The following is a 25392-nucleotide window of genomic DNA, read 5'->3' on the forward strand; positions in this document are numbered from 1 at the left end:
TGTCTAAACTGTGAATAGCTGGAGCCACATAAAGCAGGCTCAAAGACAGATTTTTTAGAGAACAAGTAGTGGTTTAATAAATCACTTTCAGAGTAAAGGATAGAGTTTTCAAGCCAGAAGATCTCTTGGGAAGGAGACCTTTCATGCTGAAGTAAAGGCAGAGATTAATGTATAAATCATAAGAGGGAAAGAAGAGAGAAGGTAGATTACAATACAATCATTTTCAGGACCTCGGTGGTTTCCCACGACAAGCCCATGAGTGGAGGACATATGGATGCTCTCAAGTCCTGTGGGCACAATTCTTAAGTAATTGTTTCAAATCTGAACATGTAGGGTCATTAATTGATACAGGACAGGACCAGTGTTCTGTGACAGGAACAGGTTGTGTAATCTTTGATTCACTTCACTTACCCTACACAGGAGAGCATTGTCAAGAATTGATTGATCATTTCAAGCTGTATTGTAAGACTCTGACTCCCAAGTCAGAATCTGCTGGGAAAATGGTAGCTCTGAACAATCTAAATTATTAATGTATTCATTAAACTTATCATGTTGATTAATATGAAAACCATAGGTTTTTTTTTTTTTTTTGTGTTTTTTTTCCACAAAACTAACCTACAAGTCAAAATATGGATAAAGTAGAATGGGCTGCCTCAAAAGGTAGTGAGCTTTCTTTTGCTGGAGGTTCCCAGAGATTGGAGGACCACTTGTTTGGGATCTGATAGAAGAGAATCATTTTCAGGTTTTGGTTGGATTAGATGTCTTTTATGGTGCCTTATTATTAGCCCAATAATAAAATATAGGCACAACAATTTACAACCCTCTTTCCATTGTTCTACCTTGGAAGACACCATATCTGAGTTACTTTGAGAATCTTTGGAGGATTCTTTGATGCTAGTCAGAAAACTTTAATTGTCTCTGGACTTGGGAAGTCTCAATTAACTATGACTCAGTAGGGTTTAATGGCAAGAATATCACTGAAGGGAGGTTTATTAATGCAGGTTTTTTCCCCACTCTGTTATTTATTACCTATGGGAAAGTCCCAGATATTCTGCAATTGCATTGCTTTATCTTTCCAATGGGGATATGGTGAAAGGTGAATTAAATGAAAAGATTTGGGGAGAACTTCAAACATTTCAGAGAACTTCATTTCAAATTCTGATACTGTCACCTGCAAGCCTCATTGATCATAATGCTTTAGAGGAATCACTTAATTTGTCTTAGCCTCAGTTTGTGCATCTGTAAAATTAGATTTGTCCAGGATCCTTCAGACAAACCACTCAATTTGTTGCAGTCTCAATTTCCTCATCTTTAGAAAGAGTTTGAGCTAACAAATCTGTTAGCAGATCTTTTTGATTCTCAAGTGTCATCTGTCAACAGGAAATCCCTATGTTGTGTACTTACCCCATGCCTACACTCAGGGTTCTGAGATTGGTTTATGTCATTAGATCAATAACATAATTATGAATACTACTCTAACCCCTGACTTCCTTATGATAAAAAGATCAGCAAACAGCAACTTAGGGTTTTTCTGCTATCCTTCTCCTTTGTTGGATAATGATAATATTTGAGGTAGAGCAATTTTTAAAACATGCTGTCATTTATGTGTGTTCAGGAAATAGGTTCAGCAAGATAACACTTTCTATGGAAATGTTTGGTTATGGGGATATTACCTTATCGTTTGCTAATGGGATGATAACAAGAAGGTGATAACACCATCAATTTGTTTTTATAACTTTGATGTATAATACAGCTATCTGTCAATTTCCATGCAAATAGGGAATGAAAAGAAATAAATTTAAGTACTGAGCTTCCCTTGTATCCCATACTGTGATCCCTGAAGTGCTAGAGTATTGGGGTTTTTTGATTTTTGTAAAAATAAGATTTATTCATAACTTAGGAAATAATTTGGTCTTCCAACTTACCAATTTCCTTTCCCTTCTTATCCAGTGGTGTTAGTATAAGAAAATTGACTTTTTTTCCTTAAGATTTATATTATTTGGGGAGATAGAGCCAGGATGGCAAAGTGAAGGTAGGGACTCACCCAAGTTTTCCCCCAGACCCATCCAAATACCTTTAAATAATGACTCTAAACAAATTGTAGCATGTCAGAACTGACAAAAAGCAGAATGGAACAATTTTTCAGCCAAAGGCAACTTGGAAGGTCTGCATGAGGGATCTATTGCATGGGGTGGATATGAAGTATAATGTAAGCAAAGGCCACACCAGCACAACCCCAGGTGTAAGAAATAAGAAGTGGCAGCAATCTCCAGCCCCCTCAGCCCACAGAAGTCAAGGATAACTCAGCAAGAAAGGTTTAGTGCTCTAGGGTGTAAGAGAAGCTCCAGCATAAGATCAATCTTTGGGAGCCACTCAATCAACAATAGCTGCAGCAGAGCTCCTAGCCGTAGTGACCACAGCAGAGACAGTGGAGACTTCCAGAGAGCTCAGCTCACAAGTAAGGGGAGATGGACAACTAGTCAGAGGGAGATTGCAGAAGGGCCTCTTTACTGACACTGTGGCAGAACTCTTTTGTCTTGTCCATATTCAGATCTGAATGGCAGTGCTACTTCACAATGCTGGCCTTAGAAGGAGCTCTGAAAACAGCTGCACAAACTGCTGTCCCTGAAGCTTGAGACATGTACTATCCATTCTGGGAACAGAGACCTACATTAACAAAGAATTAAAATCCAAATAATAGGTTGGGGAAGTGAATAAATAACAGAAAAAGATTCTGACCATAGAAAGCTACTATAGTGACAAGGAAGACCAATATACACATTCAGTAGATGATAGTAAAATCAAAACTATTACATCCAAAGCCTCCAAGAAAAAATAAGAATTGTTCTTAGTCTATGGAAAAGCTAAAAAGGGATACTGAAAATCAAGTAAGATAGATAGAGGAAGAATTGGAAAGAGAAATGAGAGTTAGGTAAAAGAAAATACAAAAATTTATGAAGAGAATGCTTATAAATTGGTCAAGCAGGAAAGAAGGTACAAAAATCCACTGAGAAAAATAATTCCTTAAAAATTAGAATTGAGCAAATGGAAGTTAATTGACTTTATGAGAAATCAAGATATAATAAAAATAAAACATCCAAAAGAATGAAAAAAATTTAAATGTGAAATATCTTATTGAAAAAAACAACAATTTGGAAAATAGATCCAGGAAAGATAATTATAAAATTATTAGTCTAACTGAAAGCCATGATCATGAAAAGAGCCTGGACATCATTTTTCAAGAAATTATCAAAGAAAACTGGTCTAATATTCTAGAACTAAAGAGTAAATTAGAAATTGAAAATATCCATTGTCATCTAAAATAAATCCTAAGATGAAAACTCCCAGGAATATTATGGCCAACTTCCAGAACTCCCAGGTCAAGTAGAAAATATTGCAAGCATCCAAAAAAAAAAAGTATAATGGAGCCATAGTCAGGATAATACAAAGATTTAGCAGCTTCTATGTTAAGAAATAGGAGGCCATGGAATATAATATTCCAGAGACTGATGGAGCTAGGTTTATAACTAAGAATCACTTATCCACTAATATTGAGTATAAGCCTTCACGAAAAAGGTAGATATTCAATGAAATAGAGGATTTTAAGCATTCATAATGAAAAGACCAGAGCTGAATAGAAAATTTTATTTTCAAGTATTAGACTCAGGAGAAACATAAGGAGGTGATCAGGGAAGGAAAATCATAAGGAGCTTGACAAGATTTATCTGTTTACGTTCCTACCTAGGTGAATGATATTTATAACTCATTATTAGGACATTTAGAAGAAGTGTATATAGACAGAGGGCACAGGAATGAGTTGAATATGAAGGGATAATATCTGAGAAATAAAATAAAATCAAGGAGTAAGAAAGAAATGTACTAGAAGAGAAAGGGGAAAGTGATATAAATTATCTGCAATAAAAGAGGCAAGGAAAAGTTTTTACAATGTAAGGAAAGGAGGGAGTGAGTGAATCTTATTCTCCATCAGAATTGGCTCAAAAAGGAAATAACATATACACTCAATATGGGTATAGAAATTTATCTTACCTTGCAGGAAAGTAGTAGGGGAAAGGGATAAGAGAAGAAGAAAGTGTGATAGAAGAGAGAGCACATTGGAGAAGGGCTGATCAGAAGCAAAACACTCTTGAGAAGGATATAGTGAAGGGAAAGAAAGAATAGAATGAAACAAATGGTTAGAAATAGCAACGGTAATGATGAAAAGAATTTTGAAGCAATTTTTTCTGATGAAGGACTCATTTCTTAAATATATAGAAAATTGAGTCAAAATTATTTTTTAAAAAAGAGCCATTCCCCAATTCATAAATAATAAAATATATATATGATCTCTGCCTAAAGGAATATAAATCATGCATGCAATCCTTTTATCTAACAGTACTACTATTGGCATGAATCCCAAAAAAGATTTTTAAAAATAAAGAACAAAATATATGTATTAGCTCTTTTCTCAAAGCAAAGAATTGGCAATCGAGGGGATGCCCATCAATTGGGGAATAGCTGAATAAATTGTGCTATGTGATTATGAAGAAATCTTATTATTCTATAATTCTATAATAAGAATTCTATAATGAGCAATGAAAAGTCCTCCATGAGCTCAAGCAAAGTGAAATGTACTGTTGTCCAAAGTAACAGCAAAGTTGTGGGATGATCAGCTCTGAATGATTTTGCTAGTCTCAGCAAGACTCCTTTGAAGGGCTTATAATGAAAAAATGTTATCCATATTTGAGAAAGAACTGATTGTGTCTGAATACAACTGATGCATTCTTATTTTATTTTATTTTTCTTGAGGGTTTTTCTTGGGGTGGAGGGGTAATCTATGTTTTCTTTTGCTAAGTGCCATTTAATTATGGAAATGTTTTGCACAACTTCACATGGTCCTTTTCAATGGGAAGGGAGGGATGGAGAGGAAGCAGGGAGAATCTAGAGCTCAAAATTTTAAAAACAAATCTTAAAAAATTGTTTTGTATGTAAGTGGGAAAAATTTAAATATTTTTAAAAATTTTTTAAAGATTTATTTTTGTTGATTTCTTTTATTTTGGGATCACATCCATTTTTCCTTCTTCTACCCAGGAAACTACCTATTATAATAAAGATTAAAAATAAATAGAAAAAAGCAGTTCAGCAAAACTAATGGCAAGATTAATTAAATATTCCCTACTCACTGTACTTCTTTTCTGCTGTGAAAGGAAAGAGGCATAGTATCTCAACTTTTCTCCAGAACCAATCTTGGTTGTTACAATTACACAGCAACATTGTGTCTGTTTCTCTTCCATCAAAATTCCCTTTATTGTGCTTAATTAGTATTTGTTTACTTGTTTATTCCTAGTTCTTTAAACTTTAGGCCCTGTTCATTATTCTTCTCTTTTTTTCTATCTTGTTAATTTTTGCTTTCAGAGATGTTATATTTTTCCTAAGGATTATTGAACTGTATGCAGAAATATTGACATGTGATTGCATGTTATCATTTTTTTATTATTAATAACTTCTATGATATGGTCTTTGATCTATTAATTATTCACAACATCATTGTTGATTCTTTTTAGCTCTATATTTTTTCTTGTTATTCTCTGTACTACTATTTTTATAGCATTTTGATCTATAAAGAATGCGTTTAGTATTTTTGTCTTTTTGTTTGTTTATAAATTCTCTGTGCCCTCACACAATCTATTTTTGTAAGGATCATGTTGAGAAATATGTATATTTTTAACATTCACATTCAGTAAATGGTGTAGGTCTTTCTGGTCTAACTTCAACAATTTTAGTTTTTTATTTTCCTCTCTTAAAGAGGAACATAAAAGTCTACAATTATATTATGGTCTAAATATCCTTATATAAATTAATTAATTTTTTCTTCATGAATTTAGATGCTATGCCATCTGGTGAATATGCCTTTAGTATTGATATGGTTTAATTGTTTAAAGTTCCTTTAACATATATAATATGTGCTTGTTCTGTTTATCTGTCTTGACAGGGTGAATTGTATTTATGCTAAGTATAATAGCACAATTTTAATGCCTGCTTTTTAGAATCATCTAGCTAATAATCAATTTTGTTCCAATTTTTCATTTTTGTTCTTTGGTATGTGCTATACAATCGATGTGCTTTGTTTTCTATCCATTTTGTCAGTTTTGATGTTATTAGATTGTTTAATCCATTCACAATAAAGTTATACATTTTAAGCTTTGTATTTCCTACCATTTGTTTCTTTTGTATTGCTTTCTACATCCTTCCTCCACCTTGTTTTTAAAGTCAATAATTGTCTCTCAGAGTAGTTTTACATATACCACTTTGAAGGTCATCCATTCCCACAAGCTCTACTTACACTTTAACATAAGTTCTTTGTACTGACTTTTGTAATATGTATATACCTATCTAGCTATTTTTTTTTCCTTGACCTTTTTTATCTTTCTCTTTTCCCATCTACTTTGGAATATGGTTCAAATTCTTCTCTCCTTCCCATCTTTCCCAATCTTTTTTTTCAAGTAACATTCTTTTCCTGTGTCTTTTTCCAAGAAATTTTCCTTTGCTTTGTCCTCCTGATTACATTTCTTCTATTCTCAGTCAATTCTGATTTCTATTTCTATTTTCTATTATATTTATTATTATATTTCTATTATATTATATTTCTGATTTCTATTTTCCAGTTCTTAGATTATATATCCTTATTTGTTTCTTCTTTATTCTTTTAATATCTCTAATCAGTCAGTATTAGTAATTATTAAATGGCTACATGGTATCATTTACTGGCATAAGCACTGAGTTTAAAAAGGAGGAAAAAATAACCTTTATTCTAGGAGTTTTCACAGAAATGGGAGAAATGATAATGTAAATAAATACATACAAGATATTTACTGAGTAGTGGAAAGACCACCTTAGAAGGAAAGCCTTTCATGATAGAAGAGCTTCAGAAGGACCAAATTTGAATCCCATCTTCTGTTGCATTTCTATGCGATTGCATTTGGAGATCTCACTCTACTATCTATATTTTTCTAGTTATTCATGCTTAGAAATTGCAATTTGCAAAAGAAACTAAGATTAAAGAAATGTCCTTTGATCATGGACATAGCTCTTCTGCTAAACCTTATATTATTTACTCTCCCACTAATTAGTTTTATCTTTGATTCTGTTTCTCCAATATCCTGGGTATTGATTGATCTTGAAGACTCATATACATCATTTCCTGAACAAGATAACAATCCCGGAGAAAAACCTTCCTTAGAAAGGTTATTATCATAATATGTGAATTTTGCCATTAACAAAACCCATCAAAAGGTTCTCACTTTTTACCACAGATATATTCCTCACTCTCCATAATTCTTTAGTGACGTACTTCCCTTCTTTGTTCTGAGAACTAACCTCACTTCATCTTTTCTTCCCTATCCATTGTTTTTCTCCTACTTTTCCTATAAGCCCTCTTCTCATATGAAATTGATAAAGCTTTACCATCAGATCTCTTTTTACCTTTTACCTCCTCTCTCCCGTTTTCTGACTTTTTAATAAAAGGAAATAATGAGATTCAATTTGTGAAATATTCATTTAATTTTTCCTCCTTCCCTTCTTTTCACTGTTTACAGTACCCTTACATTTTTAATTTCTTAGGTCCTTGACCTTCATCAATTCATCTTTCCCCCTTCTTTTACTCCTTAATTTGCTTATTTCTTTTAAACAATGCTTAGAAACATAAAAGAATTAGATTGGTTACTTAGCCTTTTTTCAATAATTAGATAATAATCAGTAATAATTTATAATCAGTAATAATTATTTGAACTTTCTTTTGTTTACATTTTATAGGATGTTTGCAAGTCAATTTTTTTTTGTTTTTATTTGTTCATTTGTTGCTAATATCCCAAATGCCTCTCATTTATTGATAGTCCAATTTTTTTCCTTGGTGATTAGGTTCAGCTTTGTAGGATAAGCTATTACTTGACTGTGTAGCTAAAGCTCTTTTGCTTTTTAGAACATAATATTCTAGTCTTCTCTTCACTTTCTCCTGACTGTGAAGTAATTCAAGGCTGTTCAAATAGGCATGTCTTTATAGTTCAGATTCTTTCTTCTGACTAATTTGCTATTTGTTATTTAAATTTATCATTTATCTTTGCTATTAAAACTGTGAAATATAACCAAAACATATTTTCCCCTGCTAACAGTCCTTGAATTCATACGATCAGTGTTTTTTTGTCAAAATTCAAAAGCCCTAGACAGTGTTTTTGTCTAGAAAACCTGCAATGTGGCACTCAATTTGGAGGATGGAGTTACATCATGCTTTTCTGGAAGACCTATGATACTTACGTTATTTCTGTACATCCTGGCTGCAAGATTAATTGCTTAGACTTCAGTAGAATTTCTGTGTTTATTTAATGTCATTGTCTTTTCTTTATCATATGTTAAATTTCCTTCTCCTTCTGCATTTCTGTCATCCAAAATTGTCAGTTTTATCTTATAAAGTCGCTGCTTCAGAGAGAATGTATATTGTGTTGTTCAATATCTGAAATCTGCTATTGTTTCTTTTTATTGAGCCCTCTGATTTTCAACTTAATTTAATTTCTAATATATTTTTCTATTGTCTTATTTCTCTTCTTTTGGAGTTTCTTACTGCTTATCTATGATTTCTGGAGAATTAGAGGAATTATCTTTTTTGGTTGGAGAATTTACATTCATTTTCCTCCATAGGATTACAGTTGTTTATGTTGTTCTGTATTCTCTTTAAACTTTTACTAATTCTCTCTATTTGTGCACTGGGTTTTTTTTTGTTTTGTTTTGTTTTGGTTTGGTTTTAAATTTAAGCATTTGCCCATATCCTTTTGATCCCACATCCTATCTCATTTATTTCCTTTTTAAAAATTTAAAAATTTATTTTATTTTAAATTTATGGAATAAGACAAGTATTTCCATAACATCATATATTATTTAAATGATTGTACATGAAATTGAAAATCTATCATTTTCAACTTGCTATTCCTTTTAAATATAGATTATTTAGAAAATATATATTTATCTCAACTTTTAAATATATTTACTATTTTTATGTTAAATATATAATAAAGTTGTCTTATAAATTTCTTTCCCCCTTTTTCTTCCTTTCCTCACCCTAGAGATGGAATATATATCGACTTATCAGTTCTTTCTTTAAGTGCAGATAGCATTTTTCTTCATATGTCCTATGTAGTTTGGGTATTTCTAATTTTACTATTATATATATATCATTTTTACTAATGATTTATTCTCATTTATTTTCAGGCATTGGTCTAAAACTTATTTTTATTCTTTTTCTTTTTTTTCCACTAAGGCTAGGGGTCAGTATTTGTATATTGAAGGAATTGGAGCTTGGCCTGGGTCTCTGACCACAGTGGAAAGAATACTGACCCATTGTGTTCCCATTTTCCTTTTCCTTTGAGCAAAAACTCTTTTTTTAACTCTTTAGCTCGAAGCTTTATGCTCCATTCTATTCTTCCCACATCTTTAGACCCCCTCCTTTCCACCAGTTCTCCCTTTCCTTCAAGTGGTTAGCTGCCATCAGTATCCTTTTCCTCCTGCACAGTGAGAAAAGCAAGGTTCCCTCTGAGTCCACAGAGGGAATGTCCAGAGACCCCCACAGCTGAACTCTATGGCATACAGCTGCAAGATTGCTTGTGGTCACTTTTCTCCCCATTCATAGAGTAGTTCAGGAGTAAGAACACTATTTAATTCCCTAAATATTCTCTAAGCTCAAAATATTTAAATTGTCTAATGTTATTTTATGAGGTTTTCACATGTGTTTCTTTGTTCATGTGATCTAGCTTTGGTTAGTCTATGTTACAACGCAATCATTTCTATTGGGGGAGTTTAGGGGGCTGCAGAAGCTTAAGAAAAAGAACCACTTGGCCATTTGGACTGCCAAGATCTTGCCATTATTTCTCTTTGCAATATTATCTTCTTTTTATTTCTTAGGTGGTTGAATTTTGTAATGCCAGCACTCACAACCAAGAAGCACCCAACCTTCAGAACCAAATGTGCAGCCTGAGGAGCACTTGGGATGTAATCATGGACTCTGTTGACTTGAGAAAGAGCCCCCCCTTGGATGCTGCTGCCCTTCCACCTCCACCCACATTTTCCTTGCTCCAGACTGGGCACAGAATCATCTGCTTAGTTCTGGATGTTTCTGGAAAGATGGTTGAGGTAAAATGCCTGAAAACTCTTTTATCTGCTCTCCAACAACTTAAGTTTTAAAATAAAGTTCTACACACTGGGGAAATTAGGAATACAAAGTACCATATACTAAATTGCATTAGAAAGGAATGAAATACTTTGTGAGAACTCAAGAATAAATTTTATTGCTTGATTGGAGGAAATCACCAATGGTTTCATGAATACATGGAGATCACATTTAAGCCTTTAAAGCTAAAGATAAAATTTCACTAACAGTGAGAAGTGAGGTCATTCTAGGAGAGAAGAATAATATGAAAATGTTAAAATTTATTTAAATTAAAATTGAGTAGAAAGGAACAAAGAACTTCATTATTAGATTGGAGTACAATTTTTCATGCTAGGGTACAAGAAGTTAATATTTCTGCCTTTTCTCATTCTGTTCTATCCAGCAAGAATTTATTAAGTGCTTACTGGGTTAGTTGATCAGTTAGTCAACAGGCATTTGATAGTTACTTTTTATGTGTCAGACAAACATGCTGGAGATACATATAGAAAAAGTGAAACCGTTCCTTTCCTCTAAGAGCTTAGATTGTACTTGAGGAAGCCCTCCTAGGCAGCTAGAAAGCATAGTGGATAGAGGGTTAGGTCTGAAATCATTTAAAACTATAGTTCAAATCTGGTCTCAGATACTTATTAGCCATGTGACACTGGGCAAATCATTTAGCATCCATCTGCCTCAGTTTCCTCCAGAGTAAAATGGGGATCATCACAATACCTACTTCCCAGAGTTGTATAGAATCAAATGAGGTAATCTTTGTAAAGTGCTTAGCACAGTGTCTGGCACATAGTAGGTCTTAGTAAATTCTTACTTATCCTCCTCCCCTTTTTTCATGCTATTTCTTTATCCTAGAAGGACCTCACTTCTCACCACTTGTTGAAATTACATCTGTCCTTTAAAGTTCAAATGTCACCTCCATATGTTCATGAAATTATTTGTGATTTCCCAGAATTCAGGAATGATACTTAGGCTTGAGTTCTCACAAAGTATTTCTGATGCATCTTACCATAGGATACTGTGTGTGTATCACTAATATTCCCAATGTGTGGCACTTCATATTAAAACTTAAAATTGCACTAAGACTTTGGGGACAGCCTGTATTTCAGGTATCTCATCATTGAGTAATCTGATCAATATTTTCATAATTTTTTTGGGGGGGGGGTTTGTTACACAGGCTGACAGACTCCTCCGACTGCACCAAGCTGCTGAATTTTACCTGCTGCAGGTGGTTGAAATTCATACATATGTGGGCATTGTAAGCTTCAGCAGCAAAGGATTGGTCAGAACTCTGCCACGCCAGATAAAGAATCCCAGAGACCGAAAGCAACTATCATCAGCTCTTCCTACCACTGTGATAGCTGATGCAGGTGCCAATATATGTTCAGGCCTACGGACGGGGCTTCAGGTAACAAAAGTCATCCCATTCACTTTATCTCCTGTATCTACATGACCATATCCTACTCTCTCCTTAAAGTCTCGGATGTCCTGAGGATGCTCCTGATAAACAGGCAATACATGATACACACAAAAAGTTTCCTAGATCTACAACCTAATATTTCTTGTGTTCTGTTGAGTAGCTGAAAAAAATGCAGTTCTCCAAGCCAGAGGGCTTTATTTCATAGTAAAGTATCATCCACTATTGTTCTCACTCAGGTAACTAGATGGCCCAAAGGATACTGGGCCTGAAATTAGGGAACCCTTATGTCAACTACAGCTTCAGACTCTCACTAGCTGGATGACACTGGTTAAGTCACTTAATTTCTGCCTGTGTCAGTATTCTCAACTAAAATGGAGTTCATAACAGTACCTATCACCCACAATTGTTGTATGGATAAAATGAAATCATCTCTGAAAGCATTTAGCACAGCACCCAATACATAGTAGGCACTTAGTAAATGCTTGTTCCCTTCCTCTTCCCCATTACATCATTAGGCATTCCTACTGCTGAATTGTATGAGTATTTAAATGTGGAAACAGGAAGACATGAGTTCATATCACATCTCCTATCCATAGCTAAATGGCTATAGGTAACTTAATCCCTCTGAACCTCAATTTCCTCATCTTTAAAATGGGAATTATACCAGCTGGTATATCTACCAGTAGTTATGAGGCAATGGTTATAAAATGATTTGCCAAATGTAAGGTGTCAGTTATTATCATTATCACCTTTATTGTTGTTACTTGGGATGATCCCTAAGCAAGATCAGTGGGACTAAGTGTGACTCTGGAGAACATAGTCAGGCTTCTGGGATAGTCTAGAGTAGGGCTCTCGGTCCCCCTTTTTTTATCATGAATCCCTTTGGTAGTCTACTGAAAACTAAGAAAACAAAATTAAGATTTTGTTGCCAACATTCATAATTAAAGGAAAAGTTAAAATTCAGATTAGAGATTAACAAAAATGAAAGTATAAGGGCTTTTTTCCAAGTTCATGGATCCCCTACAAAGTAAAATCAGTCAACAGTTTGGGGCAAAGGATGGATCAAATCAAAATTTGGGAAATGGTTTCAAGGTAGAGATCTGGAAACAAAAATGGTTTATGAGTCGAATAGCTGGGTCCTTGATATCTCTACACCTTCTGCTTTTTAAGCTCTTACTGGCCAAGCACGGAACTCTAGAGATGAGGATCCAAGAAGGCCATCATGGGCCAGAATAACTATCCATAGCTTATCCAGAAAGCTGGGCATGAAGACCAGCACAATTGTCTCCAATTTATCCTGCATCTTGCATATACCTAGCTGTTTAGACCAAGAAGTTAAGACCAAGACTTCTTAAACTTTTTCCATTTATGATCCCTTTTTGCCAGGGAAATTTTTATGTGACTTCAATTATATAAATATATAAAATAGGTATACAAATCAAACATTTACTGATAATAAATTATAATTTTTCAATCCCCACATTCAGTTGTCAGACTCCATATAGGGTTGTGACCAACAGTTTAAGAAGCTGGGGTTTAGTCTATACACTCCTTGAGAGAAAGGGTTATTTTTCACCTTCTTTGCTTCCTCAATACTGAACATAGTGCCATAGTGGAACATACTAATATAAATGCCTCTTGATTTGACTTGTATCTGACTCAAGTCAGAAAAATTAAGTCAAGAACCTTGTTCACAGGATAGGTAGATGATGATTTTTCATAATTTGAAAAGCAGTTTTTACATTCACAATGAATGTGTGTGTGTCTATGTGTGGGTATGTAAGAGGTATATGTGTGTGTGAGGACACAAGATTTGTGTGTGGGGGGGGCTCACACTATACTGCCAACTACACCAATTGTAAGGCCAAATGTAATGGGGATAATCTGCTCTCTCCTGATATGTCAATTGTAGGGACACAGACCTTCTGAGGGAATAATGAGATATTATAGAAGGCCCATGTTCACTTGGTTTCATAATACATTGATTAGTATCTGTTCACTTAGTTTGGTTGGGTTGCTTAATGGAATGAGCCCCAATCCTTAGTGGCAGGAAGACAGAATGTTGTAATGGATCTCCCTACCCATCCCTAAGTCAGGTCAGATATTAAAGAGAAACAGGAAAAAAGGAAGCATAGTGCCAGATCACATGTAAGTACTCCTATAAGATATTTGGAGCTTTTTTTGCTGCTTACCTTATTATTATTTTTTTGCTTTTATTACTATTTATTATTAATTTTATTATTTATTTAAAATTTTATTTATTTATTTGATTTAAATTATTTTATTGTTATTTATTATCAGCAATTATTATTGCTGCTTACCTTGTTATTATTATTACCTTATTCAAGGTGGTTGGTGTTCTTTGTGAAACTTGAGGTCACATCTTTACTCTTACATACCCCTATATAATATATGTATATCTACACACACACACACATGCACACACACATACATGCTTATATTTTTATGTCAGCGAGTTTCATATAATATATACATACATGTATACATTTATTATGTATATATTATATATGTATGTATACATATATGTATCTATGTGCATGTGTTTTTTAATTTGCTCTTTAATCGTTTCAGTCTTGTCCAATAATGTCCAAAATGAATTTTCCCAATTTCAGAACTGGGACTTTATCCACTTCACCACTTAATTGCCCTATAATAATTTAATTAGAATCTAATAATGGATAATCTATTTCCAGGTGCTTGAAAGTGTGCATAGAAATGCATTTGGATCTACGATAATATTAGCAACCAGTGGAGGAGATGGGGATATCAGTAATTGTTTGTCTACTATGATCAACAGTGGTTCAACTATTCATACTATTGCTCTGGGTCCATTTGTAGATAAAAATCTTGAAGAATTATCCATACTGACAGGTATGTGTTTTGACGATTGTTTTCTTCTTTGAGAAGTTCTCCCTTTAAATTATACAGATAATGTGGAAACTCTACATAAAGTCTTATTCTGCTGCCTTTTTTATCATGGTGTAGTTATAAGAGTTCTGCTTTCTCTCTGGTTCTTTGAAGCTGTAACAACAGAATGCAAACACTTCCTTGCAAGTTTTATGATGCTGGAAAGCATTTGAGTGTAGTCCCAGCAATAGACCAAGTCTACTTTCTGAGAACCAGCCAAGATAAGAACAAGGAGGCTAGCCACCTGTAATTCATTTTCGCCCTTGGTAATCTATGAAACAAAGCAGAATGCAAAATGACTCCCAATTTTATGGGAATCCATTATACTTCTTCAAAAAGAGAAGCAACATGACAAAAGTTTGTAGTTGTTGTTTTACTATATTTCTTGTATTTTTAAAACGTCTTTAAGCTTTAATTGATTTGGTTTTAGAAGTATGAGACCAATGTCCAATGAACAAGTAAACTTTCTACTGGGGAGGAGAACATTAATTCTTACATTATCATTGTAAATAAAACAATAAGAAAAAAGGAAATTGTAGTTAATGAAATGATAGTTCGTTACACTGTGAAGAGACAAAGGAAGAAGTTTGAGTTATTTTTATATTATTTTACTGCATACTCACAAAAAAATCAACAACATTATTGTATGGGAGAATTTGTCATTTTATATTATGCTGTTCATGATTAGTACTGCAAAAAAGATTATCATAAAAATAATTTCAGCTCATACACCAATCTCTGTGGCAGGGGATGAAAAGGGAAGGTGATTTTATCAAAAAGCCAGATGAAGTGAGAGAAGACAATGGCTATTTAAAGATTAAACAAAAGGCTTAGGCTTCTACATTAAGAATATCTTGATCAAGAAAATAATTATTAGACATGCTATGCCTTGAAAAACATAAAAAGAAAGTGATTATAATTTTTAACAATCAGAAACTTACTTGTTACTGACAAGAGAGTCATTCCTTAACAAATTGTCTATGTTCAGCAGACTACCAGCTTGTCAGTGGAAGACAAAAATTAGTACAAAGCAATTTTTTAGTACAATTTAGTACAATTAGTACAAATATTACAAAATAATAAAAATGAGAAAAAATATATAGCATACAGTTGAAACAAATCAATATTGATATACTCAAATAAGTTATTGATGATGAAAAATAGGTGAATGCATAGAAGAAAGAACAAGTTGATTATACTAATTTTATGTAAAAGTTTAAATATTATTAACCAGTTGGCCATAAAAGGGAGACCAAGAGCCTAAAGCATTTAACATAATGAACACTCAACTTATTTACCATGTGCCAAGCCAAAAACAGTACTTATTCTGAATATAAATTCATCTGTAAAACCTTGTGGGAAAGGATGATCAAAGATTGTGAACAGTATAACCTCGAAAAAACACAGAAAAATCATTGGAAGGTTAAAGTCATTTTTTAAAAAGCAGGGCAAAAGATCCAAATAAGTAAAACCATAGTAAGGACATTTAGTGATGAAGTGAAGATTAAAAAAAAAAGAAAATGGAAAAGATCTGCAAATATTTTATAACTAACTGTTTTCAGCATTAAGCATTTTAGATTTACCATACTTGGACCCAGACACTGGAACATCACAATGCCAGATGTACTTAAGATGTAGAACTGGCATTAACAAAATTAGGAAAAGTCACTAGATTAGAAACTTAGAGAAGTTCCCTGTGGAAGGTAACCCAATTGTGACATCATTAAGATGTAGTAAAAAAAAAAATCTAAAACACTATGTTTAGAACATCAACTGTTGATTTATTCATCTACTTTCCTATCAATAAATTTTTAAGAGATTCATCCACATATTCATGCAAAACATTCTCAATAATGTTTTTTAATCAATGATATTCCATAGTAGTACACAGCTTTACCATCACACAATTGATTGAAATAAGTAAAGAATACAATTTCTCTTTATGTCCAAAAACAATTAATATGATCTTGTGCTACATTAAAAGAAGCTGAGACTATCAATTGGAGACTATCATCATTCTATTCTGCCTTTGTCTAACTTCATTTGGTATATTTTACTCAGTTTTGAATGACAGAATGATTGATAAACTGCAAAGTGCTCAGAGAAAGGATGATAAAGAGCCTTTAGTCTGTAACATATGAGGAGCAACTGAAGGAGTTCTTCATAGTTATTCTAGAGAAGAGGAGACTTGAAGACTGAGGGGTAGGGATAGGGAATAGCTTTCATCTAGTATTTGAAAGACTGTTATGTACAGGAGATATTAGATTTTTCCTGTTGTCCCCAGAAAGCAGAACCCCAAACAATGGTTGGAAGCTTTGAAGAATCTAATTGAGCTTAGATGTCAGGAAAAACTTACGAAAATTCAGTGCAATCCAAAAATGGAATGGTTTGCTGCAAGAGGTGATGGGTTCTCCTCCCATGGAGGTCTTCAAGCAGAAGCTGGACACCACTGGTTAAGTATGTTATAATGGTTCTTCCTTTCATGGATGAATTAGACCAAATGGCTGCTGAGATCCCTTTCAGCCCTCCAGTTCTTTGATTCTAGGATACAGTTGTTAGGGTTTGTGTGCTATGTATTTCATTATCATTATTACCATATACACTGATGTTCACATGTGAAAAAAGTCATGGCATGAAAAGACTAATGGCTTCCCTTTCCATAGCTCTTTGAGGTTGACAAAACTTCACATTGATCTAATCCTTAGGAGGGAATTGGGAGTTTTAAGGGTTTTCCTGATAGCAAGTTCCAATATATCTCCTTGCTGCTTCTGCTCTTTGCTCTTACTTCTGCCTTCTAGGACTGAGCATAGTAAGTGTAATCCCTTAAAGACAGCTGTTACATTCCTCCATTTCTCTGCTCACCCCAGACTTCTAGATGTTGAAGATACATAACCCAATCTCACCATTCTATTCAGAGATATATAAAAGATTTTTCATTAATAGGAAAAAATTGGGGAGGGGCATTTAAAAGCACATTAAGCCATAGGGGAAGTTTGACAACTTTATTTCTATTTCTAACCTATCTTTTCTGCAGTAGATAAAGGGATTTTATCTTCAGGACAGCTTTAAATAAAATATACTTTCAAGGTAAGGAAGTGGGTCCTTTACAGTATCTTCCTCACCTGCATAGTTTGAACATTTTTCTAACAGATTTCATGTGAGTGTGTGTGTATGTATGTGACTTGAATATGTATTTATGTATAGTGTACATATTTACACATACGTATGTGTATCTTGTGTGCAGATTTATATACACACATATAACATATGCATATGCATATATATACATATATACACACACACACACACACACACACACACACACACAGACACACATGGGTAACAAGGAGATAAATGCCTTAAAGGTACAGACATACTAGAGGAAACACTTGCTGAATAAATAAGATTGACTCCACCTTTGTTAGAAGGAGTTTAGAAGGCACAAAATTTCTGGGTTGGATAAAGGTGGGAAGATAATTATCAGCATTGATGAAGAAAAGGGATGAGGTACCAAAGATTTGCAACCTTGACAATTTTGTCTCAGGACAGGTATTTAACTTTTACCTGTGTCTGTCCAAATTCTGTCTATCCACCTTCACCTCATCAGAAGTGAAACTTGACTAAGAGTATGGGATGAATTGTCCAAATTGATTGATTGTACCACAATCACATCTAATAATTAATTTATTTGCTTCTAACTTGCTTTTGTCATTATAGACCCCAGTCATTTGAATTTTTCCATAATTATAAGGAGAAAAAAAATCAATTGAAGGGGCTTGCTATCATCTTCATATACATATATACACATGCATGCAAGAATAGTTAAACATGGCAAAGCAAATTAAACATGGGCCTTGACCTTAAGGAATCTCACATTCTCTGATGATCAAAGGTTACAGATAAAATACTAATATTTTATAAAGCTCTTGAATTAATATTGCAATCATCTGTTTCAGGAGGATTAAAGTTCTTTGCATCAGACAAAGCAAGTTCCAATGGCCTGATTGATGCTTTTAGCAGAATTTCATCAGGTACTGGAGACATCTTTCGCCAACCTGTCCAGGTCAGTATTTCCTCCTCACAAGAAGTTCACTTCTTTGGAAGCTAACTCATCATTAACTGATGATCTTCAATAGCCTGTAATCAATACACATTTATTGAATTCTTGCTAGTGGTAGGTGCTGAAGGAGTTACAAAGTTTAAAGAAGACAACATCCAAGAATTTTATAAGACACTGACAAAGTTATAATTAATAAAATTACTTAGAAGCCATAGTGCACAATATTACCCAACAAGTGCATTAATGAACCACAAAAGAAAAGGCTGAGTGAAGTATGAGTGGAAATAAATTTGTAATCAGAGTGACTAAGAAAGACTTCCTGAAAGTGGTAGCATTTGAGATTAGTTTTAGAAAAAAAAATCAAAGTTCAACAAGCCTAGAGAAGGGACTGTTCCAGAGTCAAGAAATAGAGAAATGCAATTGCTAGGAGCTGAGAGTATATGAGTTGCCTGGGGTTCAGCTTCACATGGACCAGGATGGTAGTTGGTGGAGGAGCATGTTTCCTTTCTGAGGCATCCTATGGGCCATTATCCCCATCGGATCAGTTGTTACTGCTACTTCTCTTTCATCTGGAGCTGGGCCACTAGGAGAATCTCATGAACCCTCTCCCCACAGCTTTCTTGTCCCCTACCTAAATTCTTCTGGGTTATCAAAAGATTGACCTTGATTATTTTTGAGAGCAGGACTATTTTTGCCTTTCTAACTTTTATCCCCACTGCTTAGCACAGCACCTGACACACAATAGGAGCTTAACAGAATGCTGAGTGATTGACTAGTCCCCTCATTGTGGTTCTTTATGAATGTAAATAGTCAGAAAATTAATAGTACCTTCTGATACTGCACAATAAAGCGAGCTTTTTCTTATGTGTTATTTACATATATCAGGTTGGACTCATCTTCTTCCCAATATCAATTGGTCTCTATCATCATACTTTCACTGTCTATGCTGGCAAGAAGGAAAAATGACAGAATATGTCCGGGTCACTGATTTTTAATTAACACCGTGTTTTCTTCATTAATAGCTTGACAGTGCTGGTGAAATTATTGACATTCATCAGCACTTTAATAGAACAGTGACTATTGATGGAGGCCTGGGAAATGATACTGTGTTTTTAGTCACCTGGGAGACCCATGGACCTCCTGACATAGTCCTCCAGGATCCAAGTGGGAAAAAATACTTCACAAAGGATTTTAATACCAATCCAGAGTTGAAGAGCTCTTACCTTTGGATTCCAGATTCGGCAAAGGTAAATATTACCCTTAGGCTGAGTCTGGCTACTAATCATTGTCTTTGTAGCTCCAGAACTTATCAAAGTACCTGGCATTTTATCTTAGACATAAATATATCCAACATTTTATATGTATTATGTAATAAATAAATACCTGTTGAACTGAACTGGATTGAATGGTCTAATTGATACTGTGGATCGCATGATCAATGTGAGCATGTTAAGGATATCTCCTAACAGAGAGGTAGACTCAGAATGCAGAATGAGACTTTTATTTTTGAATATAGCCAATGTGGGAATTGGTTTTGTTTGACTAGACATATTCATTAATAGAACTTTGTTTTTCTGTTTTTCTTTTTCCAGTGGAGAGAGGAGAAGTAGGAGGGAAATAGGGGAGATATGCTTATTAATTTTTTTAAAAATACAATTTAATTTTTAAAAAAGATTTCAAAATTATTTATGTTATTAACTGGAAAAGAAACTTCTATAGTGTGATTAAAACATGATTCAATTTCATGAATATTACAAAGTGCTCCCTAAGTAAAAGGATTTGGACTGTGAATCAGAAAATTATGTTTGAGTCATACCTTCTCCACTTAATTGTGTGATATTATTTAAGTAATTTACTCTCTCTGAGTCTCAGTTTTTTTTCTCCATAAAAAGGAGGGAAAATAGTCACTTTCTCTGCTTAACTGTATTGTATAGAAAGTGCTTTGTAAGCATATGGATCATCACTATCATCATTACTATTTTGTTGTCCTCTTTTTCAATTAAAACAAGTAATTACTTTACTTTTATTCCTATATGTTTGCTGTTTTGTGTCTTTTGTGCTACCTTTTTTTTAGCTGAACAAAAGTACTAGATTATGACCATATGTAAGCAAGCTCACTTAAAAAAACCATTCTCAGTGCAGTGCAGGAAGACATGACAATAGGAATGATTTGCCTTTTACTCTATTCTCATTTTATTTTAAATCTCTCTTCTAAGTTTCTATATTTTGAAAGCTTTTGTTTACATGTAGATTGGAGATTTTGAGTAGTTGTCATGACAACTTCAATTAAAAATATTTTTATTTATTTTTTTAAGTCAATGTTATATATAGTCATGTGGACAAAAGTTAGATATATGATAATGGTCCAGTTTCAGTATAGCTTTTTGACTGAGTTCATCAGGACATTTTGAGCTCTGGATTTGCATATATATATGTATATGTGCAGATATGGTATTGTGTATATAATTATATTGTGCATACATACATGCATACATGTATGTGTATATATATGGTTTACATATGCATCAGTATACAATTGCAGGAGAATATATTTAAATAGCTATATATATTTATATATACGCATTCTGTATTTCTACACATATATAATTAACAATTTAAATATAAGCAATTTTTAAAATTATATGTATTTTATTTTCTGTGTTAAAAAACATTTTTCTGAGAAGAGGTCCATGAGTTTCATTGAACACTGGCAAACACTGTCACATACACACAAACACATATATACACACAGATTAAGAATCTCTAGCTAGACCATGAAAGCTGTGGGTAACTTTGAAATGCCTGAAGGCCACCACTCAGAAGTTTGCACTTTTCTCAGATGTCTCCCTCTTAAAATATGTCTGCATGGCAGTGCCAGAAGGCAAGGGCATAAACCAGAAGTGGAATTCTTAAAATCCAGATTTAATTTGTTGTAATCCTGGATCAAGCATTAGCTTTGGGATTCAAGCAAGGCACTCAACCTCCATGGACTAAAACGTTTTGCCTTTTATAGGCAGATAGATTGGATTAGATCTCAAAGATCTATCCCAGGTGTCAAATTTTCTGGGTTTATTATTCCAAGACAATGATTGGCCATACTGGTCTAGGACACAAATCTTTTATAACAACGGTAAAAAGCCTGTTGAGGAAATGTAACTACAACAGCTAGTTTTGAAAAGCAGTTTAAAAAAAAAAAAAAAGGTTCAGTAGTTTATCTCTTGTCACTGGTTCAGAGCTGAATCACTTGGTATGAAGTTTGAGATTTTTATCATAAACTCCCAAATTCCCAGTGTGAATCAGTGAGCCCAATCTTCATGTTAAATATCAATGGCTGTATTATGCCCAAAGCTGATTAGATTCTGAGGCAACTGGATATGGGGTAAGTTTTGTAGAAGAAGAAAAGTAAACCTATGAGGATTCCAAACAATGAATTAAAAATGGAATGAAAAATAAAAGAAAGGTCTTCCTATAAGACTTACTTTGCTATGGTTCTAATTTACTTTAATTTGATAACATAATTTTCAATTAGCTAAGGCCCTTTCCAGCTCTAAATCTTGGTTTTGAATCCCAGATTTAGAATTCAAGGGTTGCTGCAAGCTGTCCCAATGTCATAAAAAAAACAAAACATAGAGAAAAAGCCTTATGTATATATATATAGTATATATATAGGGAACAAGGATCAGAAGTCTGGGAAGGAGATGGAGGTTTAATTATCTAAATCCCCTAACAGCCAAAGAATGAGCTGTCTATATTGAATCACAAACCAAAGCACAATAAAAATCAGAAGAGTAGGATTCTAGTCTCACAAGTTAGTTGAGGAAAAACAGAATGAACTTTAATCTCTATGGATTCTCATTTTTTATCTAGCAAGTAGCAAGCTGGCATAATGGCCAAAGCCTTGGGTCTGGAGTCAAGAAAACCTGGGTTCAAATCCAGCCTCAGATACTAACTGTATGATCCTGGCAAGTCACTTAACCTCTGCCTGCCTCAGTTTCCTCAACTGTAAAATGGGATTAATAATAGAACCTACCTTTCAGTGTTCCAGTGAGGATCAAATGAGAAAATACTTGTAAAGCTTAGCACAGCATTTAATACACTTGTTTGCTTTTCCTCTTCTTATCTGTAACATGGAGTCAGGACAAGAATATTTCTAGCGTTAGTAATTCATGATTTTATCATTTTTCTGATTTTATTTTTTTATGTGACTAAACTGTACTTTTCATATTATTGTGACAAGTCCAGCTTAGGAAATGGTAATAAAAGTGGAAAATGATATGACCTAAACTATTTGGAAAGATTCTGAATCTGTGACTTTGTCAATGTTGAAAAGTCCTAGTGTGGAAGTTCCTTGCATCAATGAAGATCTGCAACTCATCTGTAACATCTTAAAAATATTTTTAATGAACAAAAATATATTTTTTTCTTGTTCATGTCCCCTTGCCATTGGGGAAAATAAAAGAGAAAAAAAGAGAAACTTTGTAAGGAAATATGCATAATCAAGCAAAAAGAAATCATTCTTCCATTGACTATGTCCAAAAATATGTATGGTCTCATTCTGGAGTGTGGGCTCATCAGGCTTCATGTCAAGAAGTGGGACAACATGCTTCAGCTTCGTCCTCAATAACCATGCTTGTCCACTGAGTGCAATTTATTGTTTTAAAGGATTGTCAGGGGTATTGAGAAGTCAAGTAACTTCTCCTTGGTCTTATGGCTAGTTTTTCTGAGTCAAAACTTAAATTCAAAACTTCCTCACTCTAAGGATAATCTTTTATTTACCTTACCATACCACCTGCCACCCATGTTCTAATTATCTAGAATCCAGCTTCTTAAACTGTGGTTTGCAACTTCATATGATAGTTCTAACTGAATGTGGAAGTCACAAAATTATATTATTAATATTTTAATTAATTAATAACATTTTAATTAATATTAATTACTAATGTTTGATTTGTACACCTATTTGATATACTTATATAACTGGTATCACTTTAAAATTTTTCAGGCAAAAAGGGGTTGCCAGTGGAAAAAATTTAAAGAAGCCCTGCTCTAAGGTTTTTTTTGCTTGAAATATATAACCTTCTATTCATTCATTCAACAAACATTTGTTAATTTCATATCATTTGGGTTTTTTTTTCAATTATGGAAAAAAAATTTTTAAGTTCATTTTCTCATTGGGTGTTGAACAGTCCAATTCATATTTGTGAATTACTTCGTGCTTGGGAAACTATTATAAAGGAAATCATTATTTGCAAGAATTACAAATGAATGAGGAACCTTTCCAAAACAAATGTTGGGTGCAGTTCCTTATGGGCTAGTCTCAAAAATAAGGAGGTCATTTATGCTATGATTATCATGAAACATTTAATTTAGTTATTCTTTAACAGAAATTATAGTTAGAAAAATCTTTACTGGCATCTTTTTTTGTTCTCCAACCTATAGGTAAGGCTTTGTCTGTGCTTTAAGGGGAAAGGACAAGGTTTTGTTGTAGTTTTCAAAGCCATGCTCTCTTTGTGTCTCAGACTGGCCAATGGACTTGTCTTCTGAATAATACTCACAGCTCTCCACAAGCTCTCAAAGTGTCAGTGAGTTCTCGGGCTTCTGATGACGCTGTACCGCCAGTAACTGTGACAGCCCATGTGGATAAAGATGGAACCCATTTCCCACACCCCGTGATCATTTATGCAGATGTGAAACAGGGATTTTATCCTATTCTCCAGGCCAATGTGATTGCTGTTATTGAGCCAGAAATAGGAGAGCCTGTCAGGCTGGAACTATTTGATGATGGGGCAGGTAATAAAGAAATGTCATGTTATTTTTCATGTTTTTCAAAAAGTTTTCTTAGTGAATTAATCCATTAGATTGTAAGTTCATTGAGGACAGGGATTGTTTTGCTTTTTTTTTTTTTTTTTTTTTTTTTTTTTTGTATTCCCAGTGTGTAAGCTCAGTATTTGGCACATAGTAGGTATTTAATAAATGTTTTTTGAAAAAAAAATACAATTTAAAAAAATTAAATCAACAAGAATTTATTAAATGCTTACTATGTGCCAAACACTATCCTAGACATTCGGGATAAAATTAAAAGAATGAAATGATCCCTATTCTCAAGGAACTTACATTATTACATAAATGAATAAAGTAAGAAGTGAAGATCAACACTGAGAAGATTTTTATTTTTATTACTCTACTGTTTAAATTGTGTTATGTTTTTTAATTTTTCTGAGCTATCAATTGGTGCTTACCAATTAAACAGCTACAGGTCAAATTTACACAAGGGAAACAGACTGTTTATTGAGAACAGGGGGTACTCTGGGCCTCCAATTTGCCTATTTGTACATGGGGAGTAGGGTGGCGGAATGAGCTGGTTTGGGCCTGCTTTCTTAGTATTCCAGATTTCAGTTTCTCCATTAGCCATCTGGATAATTTTGGCATCTACCACTGTTACTATGCCAGGATACACAGGATTATCTGGGTTGAGAGAAGGTTCCTGCAGAGTTGGGTTAGAAGCTGGCTCACTTGGCTATACAACCTCCATACTCTGCATCACACACTCTCTCCATCAATGTTGATCACTACCCCTCAGTGAAATAGTGGCTGGCCTTCAGAAATTGTTATAGTCACAAAAAGTCATGATCCTCCAGATAACCTGGGCATGAGACTCCTGGAACTTAGCTAGCCAGATTCATACCTATCATTTAAGTGGACGTGTACAAAACCAACTCCAAAACTACTAGACCTAATTGCCTTATGTGAACAAGCTACTCTCTTATTCAATTCAATAAGCATTTT

General features: G+C 33.9%; 1 protein-coding gene across 1 annotated transcript in view; it reads left to right on the top strand.

Annotated features, from left to right (window-relative positions):
* Positions 1 to 25392, top strand: part of CLCA2 (chloride channel accessory 2) — a 52569-nt gene that overhangs the window by 19231 nt on the left and 7946 nt on the right. Inside the window, exons 6-11 of the mRNA XM_051999260.1 lie at positions 9946 to 10173; positions 11376 to 11606; positions 14333 to 14510; positions 18503 to 18609; positions 19629 to 19853; positions 24126 to 24396. Coding sequence (XP_051855220.1) covers positions 9946 to 10173; positions 11376 to 11606; positions 14333 to 14510; positions 18503 to 18609; positions 19629 to 19853; positions 24126 to 24396 — 1240 coding nt within the window. The remainder of the gene's footprint in view (positions 1 to 9945; positions 10174 to 11375; positions 11607 to 14332; positions 14511 to 18502; positions 18610 to 19628; positions 19854 to 24125; positions 24397 to 25392) is intronic.

The sequence above is a fragment of the Antechinus flavipes genome, chromosome 4, assembly GCF_016432865.1.
Source record: "Antechinus flavipes isolate AdamAnt ecotype Samford, QLD, Australia chromosome 4, AdamAnt_v2, whole genome shotgun sequence".
In the NCBI taxonomy this organism is placed as follows: domain Eukaryota; kingdom Metazoa; phylum Chordata; class Mammalia; order Dasyuromorphia; family Dasyuridae; genus Antechinus; species Antechinus flavipes.